The 12,751-nt window shown below is 45.2% G+C and overlaps 2 protein-coding genes across 2 annotated transcripts; both read left to right on the top strand.

Annotated features, from left to right (window-relative positions):
* Positions 1–520: 520 nt before the first annotated feature.
* Positions 521–4,133, top strand: klhl26 (kelch-like family member 26). Its single transcript, XM_061297779.1, has 3 exons — positions 521–743; positions 1,489–1,671; positions 1,758–4,133. Exons 1-3 carry the CDS (start codon positions 694–696, stop codon positions 3,352–3,354), a joined length of 1,830 nt encoding a protein of 609 aa, XP_061153763.1. The 5' UTR covers positions 521–693; the 3' UTR covers positions 3,355–4,133.
* Positions 4,134–4,274: 141 nt separating this feature from the next.
* On the top strand, positions 4,275–11,969 carry crtc1b (CREB regulated transcription coactivator 1b). The gene is made up of 14 exons (XM_061297301.1): positions 4,275–4,440; positions 5,542–5,658; positions 6,030–6,155; positions 6,702–6,763; positions 6,937–7,031; positions 7,538–7,608; positions 7,677–7,720; positions 7,803–8,026; positions 8,093–8,244; positions 8,320–8,544; positions 8,741–8,827; positions 9,467–9,553; positions 9,616–9,790; positions 10,068–11,969. The coding sequence occupies exons 1-14, from the start codon at positions 4,315–4,317 to the stop codon at positions 10,268–10,270; spliced, it is 1,794 nt and encodes a 597-aa protein (XP_061153285.1). The 5' UTR covers positions 4,275–4,314; the 3' UTR covers positions 10,271–11,969.
* Positions 11,970–12,751: the final 782 nt, after the last annotated feature.

Here is a 12,751-nt window from a genome sequence, read left to right on the forward strand (position 1 = left end):
TAGAAAAAGTATTTTAATAAAGCAGCAAGTGAATCATTAGCTGCTTGAGTTCTTTCATGACTTTCCGCATGAACTGGCTGCTTACAAAATTTATCGCATCATCTCTGTACTTCATGGATGATTAGATCGTTGTGGTTTGGTTACGTGCGGGGGGAAAGCATTTGAGCATTTATTTTCTATCCACATGCATTCTTCATTTGAAAGGCTTTTCTGGACTTTTACTGCATTCTTTCTTGTTAGTTGTTTCTTCTCCCTTCAGTCTCCTATTCAGGAGGTGGAATACTCTATTGGGTTTAGGTCCAGTCTGAACTTCCACTTTTCCTCCCTGCTGAAGTGTGTTGGTCAGATGTTTGAGGTGAGTAAGCTATCATTTGTTTTCCAATCACTATTTTGAGATTGCGACACGGAATCTAACAAATCAACAGCTTTTTCTTTTCCGATTTGAAGCCTAGTGCTCATGGCCTTGTGCGTGTTGCGCCGCCTAGCGGCCAGAACGTGTCACTACAACAGGAGGGCGGATCCATTTGTCGTGACGTCACAGACAGGCGTCAACAGTCGATGGCGTTCTTCTCCGATTCAAGCAAAGTCCCCTGACGACATTAATTGAAACAACCATGCCAACCCAGCGTGTCTTATTCATTCTCTGATGATATCTTGCAAAAATGCTCCATGAATCTCCCCGTGTGCTAGAAGATGGCCAAGTCGGATGGTGGGGCTATCGCATCGACACATTTGCAGAACAGGTGAGTCGCTCGCTGTGGAAGACTGGAGCCAGTCCTCATTGATGTTTGATCGACTAGCACGCATTGGAGCCAGGCGTAAAATAACAGGAAAGTCCGAGGATCGATCGAGGCCTCCGGATGGGGCTAGGCTAGGAAGAGCAAGACATATCGATTATTCAGAATCTCAAAACATGGACGTAGTAGATTGTCCTGTTACGAGCTTACTTAAGGTCAAATATTTGGGGCATTTCTACAGCGCTATGAATTTTTTATGTTGCCCGCATTATTTATTTAAGATGAAAGCAAATAGTGGGCAATGAAAATACGTACAGCTGTTACAAAACGTCAACCTGTAAAAAATAAAGGCCCGAGTTTCACTTGATTTGTTTTAGGAAGGTGACAAATGTTTGTTTTGTGTCATTTATTGAGCAATATGTTTTTTTTATCGATTGTAACTCACACTTTTGCCCCGAGTGACGTCATGTGCTAAATAACTTTATTTTAGGAAGGTGACAAACGCTTTTGTCATTTATTGAGCGATATTTCTTTATATCAGACGTTTGTCACTTCCACTTTTGCACCGACTGATGTTTTGTTCTGACAAAATGATAACTATTGCAAATAAAATTCGCTTCACAGTGTGATGGATTCATCCAGAAGACTTTAAATTCTTAAGTCTGGCAGACCTAAAATGCAAAATTCATTTGTGAATCTGAAAGTTCAAATGGGAGAAGATCCCTTCTTTCAAGGCCTTTTTGTGTTTCAGTATGGCTAGCAAGAATAGCGCCCTCCGCTGCACCTTTTCTGCTCCCAGCCACAGTGCCACCCTCCTCCAGGGCTTGTCCATTTTGAGGGCTCAAGGTCAACTTCTCGACGTGGTGCTGGCCATCAACGAGGAGCGCTTCCACGTCCACAAAGCTGTGCTGGCTGCTTGTAGTGATTACTTCAGGTCAGTGTGGATCACATTTACAGCACCTAGCTGAAATGTAATCCACTGGGAAATGTCTACCATTTGCACTTGTGTTTATGTTGCAGAGCTATGTTCACTGGAGGCATGAAGGAGTCAAATCAAAATACCATTGAGCTGAAAGGCTTGTCTGCCCGGGGCCTCAAGCATATTATAGACTTTGCTTACAGCTCGGAAGTCACCTTAGATCTGGACTGCATTCACGATGTCCTTGGAGCAGCCGTCTTCCTCCAGATGGTCCCCGTTGTGGAACTCTGCGAAGAGTTCCTCCAGTCAGCCATGAGCGTTAAGACATGCCTACACATCGACCAAATGGCAACCACCTTCAGCTTGTCTTCCCTCAAGGCGTCGGTGGACGCCTTCGCCTTTCGCCACTTCCTTCAAATCGCCGAGGAGGAGGACTTTTTGCACATTCCCAAGGAGCGCCTGGTCTTCTTCCTGCAAAGCAACAAGCTGAAGAATTGTAGCGAGATCGAACTCTTCCACGCGGCCATTCGATGGCTGCGCCACGACGATTCTCGCCGCGCTCAAGCCAGCAACGTCCTCTGCCACGTGCGCTTCCCTCTCATGCGTTCGTCCGAGCTGGTGGACACCATTCAGAGGGTGGACATCATGGTGGAGGACGTGCAGTGCCGCCAGTACCTCCTGGAAGCTTTCAATTACCAGATCCTTCCCTTCCGACAACACGAGATGCAGTCGCCGCGCACGCTCATTCGTTCCGACGTGGTATCTTTTATCACCTTCGGCGGGACCCCGTACACCGACAACGACCGCACCGTAAGCACCAAGGTGTACTACCTCCCCGACGCGGCTTCCCGCCAGTTTAAGGAGTTGACCGAGATGGACACGGGGTGCAGCCACGCCTGCGTCGCCGTCCTCGATAATTTTGTGTACGTGGTGGGCGGGCAGCATTTACAATATCGCAGCGGCGAGGGCGCCGTCGACAGCTGCGTGCGCTTCGACCCGCACTTGAACCAGTGGCTCCGCATCCAACCGATGCAGGAAGCCCGCATCCAGTTTCAACTCAACGTCATGAACGGGAAACTTTACGCCACCGGGGGGCGCAATCGATCCGGCAGTCTGTCGTCTGTGGAGTGCTACTGCCCAAAGAAAAACGAGTGGAGCTATGTGGAGCCGTTAAAACGCAGGATCTGGGGTCATGCCGGGACGCCGTGCGGAGAGAAGCTGTACGTCTCCGGCGGTTACGGCGTCTCTTTGGAGGACAAGAAAACCCTTCACTGTTACGATCCGGCGGCCGACCAGTGGGACTTTCGAGCGCCCATGAACGAACCCAGAGTGTTACATGCTATGATATGCAGTCGAAGTCGGGTCTACGCTTTGGGTGGACGCATGGACCACGTGGACCGCTGTTTCGATGTGCTGGCTGTGGAGTATTACGATCCACAGAGTGACCAGTGGACCACCGTCAGCCCCATGAGAGCAGGGCAGTCCGAGTCGGGTTGCTGCTTACTGGACGGGAAGATCTACATTGTCGGAGGCTACAACTGGCACCTGAACAACGTCACCAGCATCGTCCAGGTGTACAACGCGGAGAGCGACGAGTGGGAGAGAGATTTGCACTTCCCCGAATCCTTTGCTGGGATCGCTTGTACACCCGTTATACTTCCTCAGACACGCGTTGAATATTTGACCTCTTGGCTGTGAAAATGTGCATTATTCAGGCTCAGATGATTCAGGAGAAGGACGGTAAGCGGGAGGAGCTTCATCGCACAATACGTTCTGATGTAGAGTTCGTTAGATTTTATATTTTGATCATTTCACATTTGATTTCGCAGATAAACAGCAGTCGGTCGTTATTATAAATGGCTACATCATTACTTGATGACATTTCATCAGTGTTTATCATGCAAAAATACAAATTAGATTTTGAAATCACTCGATCTGCTGTTTTAATCAGTACGGCAATGGGGACCGGTATTGTCTTGATTCAACTGTAGTTCAGTGATATACTGTATTTCTGAGAAGCACCAAGTCCTTAACTGTTTTTCTATTTATTTCTCACTATGCTAAGGTCAGCTTGTATTGCTCCTACTTACTATCATTGTATAATTCCTGTGTGTGAACCTTTTTGTGTCAACAACCCGACGCCGAGTCTCCGTGAATGTCAGCGCTTAAGCGCTTTTGTCTTGTGCACGAAACATCAGGGTCTGCAATGTTTATTTATCCTTGGGTTTTTTTTTTCTTTTCACTTACCTGCATTCAAATGGTCTCAAATTGGAATTTTGACTGCATTTTTCAAAACAGAAGGAAACACTACTCAATTACATTGTAGGATGTAATGACCATGCACAAGCGGCTAAGGATGTACTTTGCCCTGTCAGTAAAAGCACATTAAAATTTCAAGTGCAATATAAAGGGAACTCTCGTCACATGGGAATGTAATCATTTAATACAATAAAGCTGCATCTTGTTTTAAAACATAACATTGTCTCGCAAAGATTTACTTTGTCAACATGCGGGGGGCGGGGGGAGCAAAAGGTGGGCGTGGCTGCATCGTCGTCCGACCCCGCCTTCCGCGCTCGGCGGCGTTGACTGCGTCATGACGTCACCAGAAGGCCCCAACGTGGTGCGTAACGTAACGTTCCATTCAGAGAAGAGGGGAAGATGGCGTCCTCGAACAATCCCCGCAAATTTAGCGAAAAAATCGCTTTGCATAACCAGAAACAGGCGGAAGAAACTGCGGCATTTGAAGAGGTGATGAAAGACTTGAATGTCACCAGAGCTGCACGGGTAAGACGTGCCAGAAGCTGTTTTCCGCAGCTCGCGAATGCTGTGGAATTAAATGTGAACGTTTATGCGCTGAAAGGCGAAGTAAACGCGTCTATTGCAGCAACAAGACCCGCTAATGGATGATTTTATTTTATTTTTCCTCAACAAAAATGTGCAAGAAAATCGCTAACAATAATAACGCGACACCTTTTGCGCAAATTAGCCTAGTTATTGCATAGGGGCTTAGAATGAATGTGCACCTGTCCTCTAGCTGCTTGATGTGAACATGCACCACTGACAGTTAATTAGCAAATGAATCGTTTGGCTTGTAAATCACGACTTTACAAGGCAGGCAATTATTTGTCGATAAAGTGTCGGTATTGATGGAGAAGCCTGAAGGCTTTAATGTTGGCAAGCCGTGCTAATGTTAGTCGCTTTCTCCAGCTGTGGTTTGTTTTGATCTCGTCCTCTACCAGCTACATTAGCTCGCTAGCCTAGCACTGATTATAAACACCCTGTAAATAAATGCATATTTTATTTGACATTCATTTTTATTTGAGGTATCATTAGATGTTTTTGACAGTCGTTGTAGTGTCGAATAAAATAATGCACCAATGAATCACTGGGTTTAGAATTTGTTTTCTTGTCATTTGAAATGCAAAACATTTATATGCATTTATTATATATATTTCAATTCAGTAAATTGTGAAATGTATTGTTTTGGCTGTACATTAGCGTAAACATTAATTGCGATGTTAGTTGCTATTGGTAAAATGAAAAGTATTTTGCATTTCCATTGTACAGGATTCATTGCATTTGATCATATGATTCCATGTTGACTGGCTGGAAAGCAACCCATCCTTGCATTTATATGAACCCCAAATGAATATACTCTGATAAGAAAATGTGTCAGGTGCATTGCAAATGAATGCAGACCACATTGACAGCTGTCAGGCATTCGTATATTTATTATGGAAGATTTTGTGTGAAATGATTGACATATAACATCCTCATCTGCTTGATGTCATTAGGCTGCTTGATGTTATTTTTTTTTGCATTACTTTTTTTGTACAGTCAGATCCACCATGCACTCATGCTGTCATGCATTTTTACTTTGCACAGTTGCAGTTACAGAAGACCCAGTATTTGCAACTAGGGCAGAATCGTGGACAGTACTATGGAGGCTCACTGCCCAATGTCAATCAGATTGGAAATGGCAACATTGACCTGCCTTTTCAGGTGAGCTGCTTTGTTTTTGTCCAGAGAAACCTTCAGGAAAAATAATGGATGGTGTACGTTTTAACAAAAAGCAGCCCACTTTTAGATTGGATTTTTTTGGGGCTCTTTTGGTTCACAACAAAACGGAAGTTTCCATCACTGTCGTGGAGTTTGCTTTTTGAAATTTGTAGTATATCATTGCTTGTCATGGCTTTCCATTCTAAGATACATTTGCCAGCTCAAGCTTCAGTATGGGCCCCCATGGCTTGACTCATTTTGAAATGAACACATTTGCACCATCAGTCCTGAGACCTTTCTGGTACATTTTAGCATTGTTGTTGTGTGAGATAGTTTCAACGTTGCCCCCAGTGACCTGTGAGTGTTCACTCTAGAATTCTGCGGTGGATACCAGTCGCACAACCAGGCACCACGGATTGGTGGATCGTGTTTACCGTGAACGAAATCGCATCACCTCTCCCCACCGCAGACCTCTTTCCGTTGACAAACATGGACGTCAAATATCCTTTTTCAAGTGAAGTATTATTTCCTTAGCTTGAACACATCCAATTTTCTGAATTAGCATCAATTATTTTTCATATAAATCAGTTGAGTTTATAGTCAAAATATAAAATAATTTAAAAAAAAAAAAAGCTGTATTTTATGGATGGGATTATGTATTTTATAAAAAAAAAAAATGGCCACTAAATAACTGCCATTAATTTTGTTTTTTTTAGGAAAATTAATATGACATATTATGGTGTTATAAATATACCCATTTCGATATCCGAAATGTCGCTAACTAATTTATTGTTGTGTGTATTTTTAGTTTCTGCACAGAAAACGTACCGATGAAATTTCTTCCCCTGTTGCACTCCACCTCTATTACTCATCAAATTCGACAATAACGAGGCACTAACACAAACTTTTTATTTCTTCTTGAAGCTAACAAACACAGGAATTTTCTTCTCCATTGCCTCTCTGCGGCCTAATGAGCCAAGAGGCATGAAACGAAGCTGCGGCCAATTTTTCATTCCTCCTTCTTTATTAGCCCTAACTCAATTCACATCGACAGCTGCCCCTACAGCTCAGTTTACCTCTCGCCGCCACCAGACACAAGCTGGAGAAGGTAAGCAATCTCCCCTTTGCCATTTTCCCCAGATTGAAACCCGGCACAGCCAATATTGTGAAAATTCAATCACGTGAACACAAGCTGAGCAATACACGGTGTATTTGTAACAGAACAATTGTTTTCATCGGTAGGAACTTTCAAATCTACAAAAGCCTCATTTCTCATTGCAGGACAAATTCCGATTCCGCCTTACACCAGAGTACCATGAATCCCAAAGCCCAAGAGGTGTTTGCTGGCGGATCACAGGAGCTTCAACCTAAACGGGGTATGCAGTTCCAAAAAAACCGACTTTTATTCATCCCTTGCCGCAATCCTTGTACAGCAAATGTCACAAAGCGGCACGTTCGACTTAAGCGGGTGCAGATCGCAAGCGTTCATCAAATATTTATCTAGCTGTAAAGATACGGCTCGCTGCTGCTGCTGCTGCTGCTTCTGTATTATGCTGCCTCCAGAGGAGTAGAATCTCTCAATGGAGCCGACTCAATGAGATGGAGAGCGGCCGATGAATAATTCACTGACTTTCCACCGATTGCGTGTGCGTACGTGTGCCAAGCCCTGATGTAGTGAAACCTTAATTGGTTGGCATCCACCCAGTCAGTCTGCCTGCCGGTCGGTCACCTTGCTATTTTTAGGAATCCCGCGCACAGCGTTGTAATCTGGCTGGCCGGGATATTGATGAGTCATTTCTCGCCCAATCATTACGTGTCATAGCGAGCGATTGTGTCTGGCTGTTTGACTAATTAATACCGCTGCTAACTAACTAACTAACAGTGCCCGGGACGGAGAGCTTGGAGACAAATGCGGACAACGATGCACAGGAACAGCTGTGGGATGACAAGAAGGTAGCGATTTTGCGTAGTTGATGTACGCAAAGCTTTCAAATGGAGATTGAAGCTTGTCCTGTCTTCAGGGGGATTCACCAAACCATAACACATGTGACGTCCCGGGAATCAAGTGAGCGTCCACCCTACGCCGCGATATCTGAATCGGTGTCTTTGTCAGAAAGGTGACAAGAATCTTTTTTTTTTTTTGCCAGCATTTTCCCATCACCAGACCAGGAACTCAACCCGGCAATGCTGCCTGCTGCACACAACACAGGCGGCTCATTACCCGATCTCACCAACATCCAGTTCCCTCCACCTCTGTCCACTCCACTGGACCCTGAAGACACAGTTGCCTTCCCGTCCCTCAGCGCGTCCAACAGCACGGGCAGCCTGACCACCAACCTCACCCATCTAGGCATCAGCGCAGCCAGCCATGGTATTTTTTCTTTTTCATTTTTATTTTTATTTGATTCATTATTATTATTATTATTTTTACCTCCAGGGATCCCTACTTCCGCTCAGCCCACTATGACTGTCACAGAACAGCGCCGCCAGCCTCCCGTGGTGCCACTTACACTAACCACCGACCTCCATCTTCACAAGTCCACACAGCAGCTGTCGCCCACCCTCTCCCCACCCGTTAACATCACACAGGTGATATTTTCCTACCCTTGCTTTTGTTTTACTTTCCAGTGAATCATTTTCACCATTTGTGTTTTCCCCCTGTAGATATTTCCAACGGACCAGCAAAGCCTGGAGCAACAGCTTTCCCAGTTCCCTCTTTTCAACCATCTGACTCCTCAGGCCCAGGCTCAGTTGCTGAGCGATCTGCAGAAGCAGCCGCTGCAGGGCATCCAGCTCATCACTCTGCCCACTCCTGCCTCCACCGGCACAGGCCCCGCCACTGCCAACAGCCCATCCCCGGACAGCCAGACCTCAGCCAGCATCAGCTCGGTAAGAAACTCAAAAGCTCGGATGCCACGACGCAAAATAAGTTAAAAAAAAGACTTCAGATGAATTGGAGCTCGACAAAGCTAGCTGTTAGCGAGTGTTGCAGTTATGACTCCACCTCTCACATGGTCACCCTACGAGATTTGTGTGTGTGACTAGCATGGAGCTTAGCGCTCGCTAACCCTCTTCCCTCCAACAGTATCGCAATCAGACTGGCTCACCAGCCACTCAGTCTCCAACCTCCCCAGTCTCCAATCAAGGCTTCTCCCCTGGCAGCTCGCCACAAGTAAGAGCCCACCCACCAAGCTCGCTGCTTTTTGGGGAAGGGCTTTGTTCCAGGGGGGCAAGCTAAAACCTTGACAAGCTGCTTTTCCATCCCGCATCAGCGCATAACTCATTTCACTCTTTGCCGTGCATGACGTGACAGCCGCTTTGTTGACGGAGCTTCCGATCTTTTGTATTTTAGCAGCTAGCCCGGTTCTCCATTACATCTGCTCTTCACATAAACATCACAATCTCTGGGAGACAGTCATCACCTCTTCCAAAAAAAACATTTGGCAGAGGTATCCGGGACGTTGCGTGTGTTTTTACATTTAATCCCTGATATAAAGGAAAGCAACTTTGGCACAACTAGCAAAACTAAATATACAGCTGCAACATGTATCTAGGAAGTCCGTCCGGCATTACGGCGGCCGATTCAACTTTGACCTCATATATCGTGTTTTGGGAAAAATCGGAACACTGACGGGCCTCCTCATGAGTATCACCCGCTTCTGTCACCGCTCAGTGCTTCTAGTTATGACACCACTGCCTGCTTGCTTTTTCTGTCGCTTGGGGATGTCTGCTCATAACTCATTTGACTCTTGTATCAATGCTGGGCTTCACATCCAACCTGAAATGTCTGGCTCTTGTCTTCTCATCCCAGCATATTCCCACGGTGGGCAGCATATTTGGCGACTCCTTCTATGATCAGCAAATGGCATCAAGGCAGACCAACGCTCTGTCCCACCAGGTGACTATCTCCACGCGAGCAGTAGGTTGAACATCTGGGTTGACTCGGTCTTTATTTGAAAGTTGGAGCAGTTCAACATGATCGAGAACCCCATCAGCTCTACTGGCCTGTACACGCAATGCTCCACCCTCAACTACACTCAAGCCGCCATGATGGGTCTCAGCGGCGCCAGCCTACAAGAATCTCAGCAACTCGGCTACAGTAACCATGGCAACATTCCCAACATAATCCTTACGGGTGAGTTGTCTCTCTCACCGCGCCGCTGTTGTGTGACTTTTAAGAACCTCCGGTGTGCTTTGTCAATGTCGAAGCTTCGAATTTGCTTCGTGAAGCAGTTGTTGTAGATTTCGGCCCCTCTAGATGGCGCTCTCTGTTCCGCATCGGGCACAAAGTACACTCACCATTTTTCAACCTTTTTTTTGCCCTTTTCTAATTTAATTGAAAGTGTATGAATTAGCGTAGCATTTGGTCACAGGGTGTTTTTTTTTTTCTTCATCGACGCGCCACATTCCAGTCACGGGTGAATCCCCGCCGAGCCTCTCCAAAGAGCTCACCAATTCGCTGGCGGGCGTCGGCGACGTCAGTTTCGATGCAGACTCTCTGGACGAGCTCAAGATCGACCCCCTCACCCTGGATGGGCTTCACATGCTCAACGACCCCGACATGGTGCTGGCCGACCCGGCCACGGAGGACACGTTCAGGATGGACAGGCTGTGACCCGCTTGGCTGACTGTGGCGCTGCGCAATTAGAAGATAAACACTCGAACGGAGGAGGAGGAGGAGGAGGAGAGACAAAGGGCTGGCTGGGGTGGATCCCCCCCCGTCCCTTGTTGCATGGCCATTCGGCGGCCCGACCTCGCCCTCTGACACGATGACTGCAGGGAAAAGGACGTCCTGTGGCTTCCCGGGTACGGCCTCGTTGTCCTTTTTAAAAAGAGATTGGTCGCTAGCACGGCTGTGTTTACAGTGTACCATGAAATGCCACATATTTTCCAAAAATGCACATTTTTTTCCTATTCATATTCACTTTAATCTTATTTTTTATTTATATTTGGTGGTCGCAGGAAGCTGCAGAGACATTGGACTAAAGCATACGCATCATATCGATTATGAGAAGAAAAAAAATGCTGTTGGTTTTCCTGCCTGCGTTCAATTTATCGGGTATTCAACAGCTATCACACTCAAAGCTTTATTTTTGACAACCAAATGTTTTTTTTTTTTTAAATCATGCACTGTGTGTTTTGATGCTGTTTGTTTATTTATGTTTGAATTTTCTTTTATTTCGTTCATACATCTGATGCCAAAATGTTCTCGGTAGGCAGTGTAAATCTGCACTGATGTAATTTATTTCTGAATTTTGAACCTATTGTATCCGTGTTGAGGCGACTTGTTTTTTGAAGGAGTGCAAAACCTCCCCATAGTTGCTCTTCAGTGTTGGATGTGCCATATTTGTTACCGTTAGCCTCATCGTAACTTTGTGCCGGAAAACACACAAGCTCCAAAAGCAGGGTTGTTTTGAGACGATCAGGTAAAACGACTTAAAGCCTAATTAACGATCTGACCGAGAAAATCCAACAGACTGGTCTTTCAGGGAAGGAAGCTGTCTGTCAAATTGGAAATCTTTTTTTTTTTCAAGTCGTCACTGTGAAAAATCACCTGATTTTGCCTTACATCAGTATTCTTACTGTTAACATATTTCCGTAACGTTTTCTTGTATTCGAGAGAGACGTTTGTTTTGTTTCCGTGCTATTTGTGGTTCTGTTGTGTCCAGTCTGACAAATCAATGTACTGTATTTTGTAGCGGTACACTTTATAGCCAAATTATTGATGTTTTAATTAAGCGGGTAAAAAAAAAAAAAAGTGGATATATGTGGAGGAGCGCAAATATGGGGAGGCTTTTTGCTCCTTAAAGGGAAGCTCTTACAAAAATCCCGTTCAATGCCCACCAAATATTTCTATTACAGTACCTGTGTCTTTCCATCGGAAAACTCAAAATGGTCTTTCTTAGAAACGTTTAACGTACGCCATTTTCACCAATGACGGTGACTAAAACAATCAGGGAAGTGTTTACAGATTTTCCAATTCATGTTTACAAAAAGACTCGATTTGATTGAGCAGAAAACGACCCCTGGTGACCTTTTGTCAGAGTTTCCCTGAGAGTTGTGATCATGTTTGGTATAGCTTAGCGTTTGTGTACAGACATGCTGCTCATTTTGTGCTCTTTACTCAACGCTTGTCCAATGGGGGGGGTCATCGCATTCTTTTTACTGTCAAGCATGGGTCCAACTGTACTTTCACAGATGTCCGGTTCCTATGCAAGCGAGACGTTTCAAGGAAAAATCCATCTTGGGGGTTCCTCCACATCGGCGAGCAACTTTAAAAAAAAAAAAAAAAGCCTCATAATTTGAGATGGTGTTTTTAGCTTTCTAATTCTTTTATTTCTAATTTTTCATGATGACCAAGAGCTGTAATTGTTTCAGCATGGTGCGGTGCAATTAGTGACCCATTACCAGCTTTTATTTATTTTTTTTTAATTTATTTTTTTAATTCATTTATTTTAAGCTAGCAGTTATCACATTAGGGAAACAACACCATTTATTCAGGCTCATCTCAAATCAAATAATTCAGAAAAAATAAAAAATAATTCAACTAACTCAAGCCCAGACATGTAAAGAAAAGCCAAGTTGGATTTTTCCTTTTTGATGACTTTGCCGTTTTCATTCATCCAATCAGTGTGCAACGGCAGCAGCCGTCTGTCATTCCTGTCTGTAACGCCGACTAATCTTTATCGTACCTTGTACATATAGACTATAGCTGAAACAATGCATGAAGAATCGGACAGTTCAACCCTCGCAATGAAGTCGGTGTAACATAACGCTGTCTCCAATGGATGCATGTAGGGCTTCTTTCTTCTGTCCCCCCCGGTTTAGTGACCTTCAAGTCTGTATTATGCTACTTCATGACTCACAAAAGAATGTACTGGCAGTATCCTAGTGACACGGGAAGGGGGGGTCTATATTCATCCTCCTGTTGCACTCGTTCTCTTCCCGCTGTAGCATCTCACCGCATCCGAGTGCGTTTTGTCATGGGAAAAAAAATGTGCCCGAATCCAGGAAACGGGGGGCTGGGGGGGGGTTGCAGGGCTCTGTCTCGAGACCACGGCGGTTTGGCATGTGCACTGTTTTGTTTTGTGCTACC

Source organism: Syngnathus typhle, linkage group LG14, assembly GCF_033458585.1.
Source record: "Syngnathus typhle isolate RoL2023-S1 ecotype Sweden linkage group LG14, RoL_Styp_1.0, whole genome shotgun sequence".
NCBI classification, from domain to species: Eukaryota; Metazoa; Chordata; class Actinopteri; order Syngnathiformes; family Syngnathidae; genus Syngnathus; species Syngnathus typhle.

What these genes read in the sequence shown, in the direction of transcription:
- klhl26 (XM_061297779.1), top strand. Translation starts at nt 694, where the DNA reads ATGGCCAAGTCGGATGGTGGGGCTATCGCATCGACACATTTGCAGAAC. An exon ending in TCGACACATTTGCAGAACAG is followed by an intron (nt 744 to 1,488) that starts GTGAGTCGCTCG and finishes TTTGTGTTTCAG; the next exon opens with TATGGCTAGCAAGAATAGCG. An exon ending in GCTTGTAGTGATTACTTCAG is followed by an intron (nt 1,672 to 1,757) that starts GTCAGTGTGGAT and finishes TTTATGTTGCAG; the next exon opens with AGCTATGTTCACTGGAGGCA.
- crtc1b (XM_061297301.1), top strand. Translation starts at nt 4,315, where the DNA reads ATGGCGTCCTCGAACAATCCCCGCAAATTTAGCGAAAAAATCGCTTTG. An exon ending in TGTGACGTCCCGGGAATCAA is followed by an intron (nt 7,721 to 7,802) that starts GTGAGCGTCCAC and finishes TTTTTTTGCCAG; the next exon opens with CATTTTCCCATCACCAGACC. An exon ending in CATCAGCGCAGCCAGCCATG is followed by an intron (nt 8,027 to 8,092) that starts GTATTTTTTCTT and finishes TTTTACCTCCAG; the next exon opens with GGATCCCTACTTCCGCTCAG.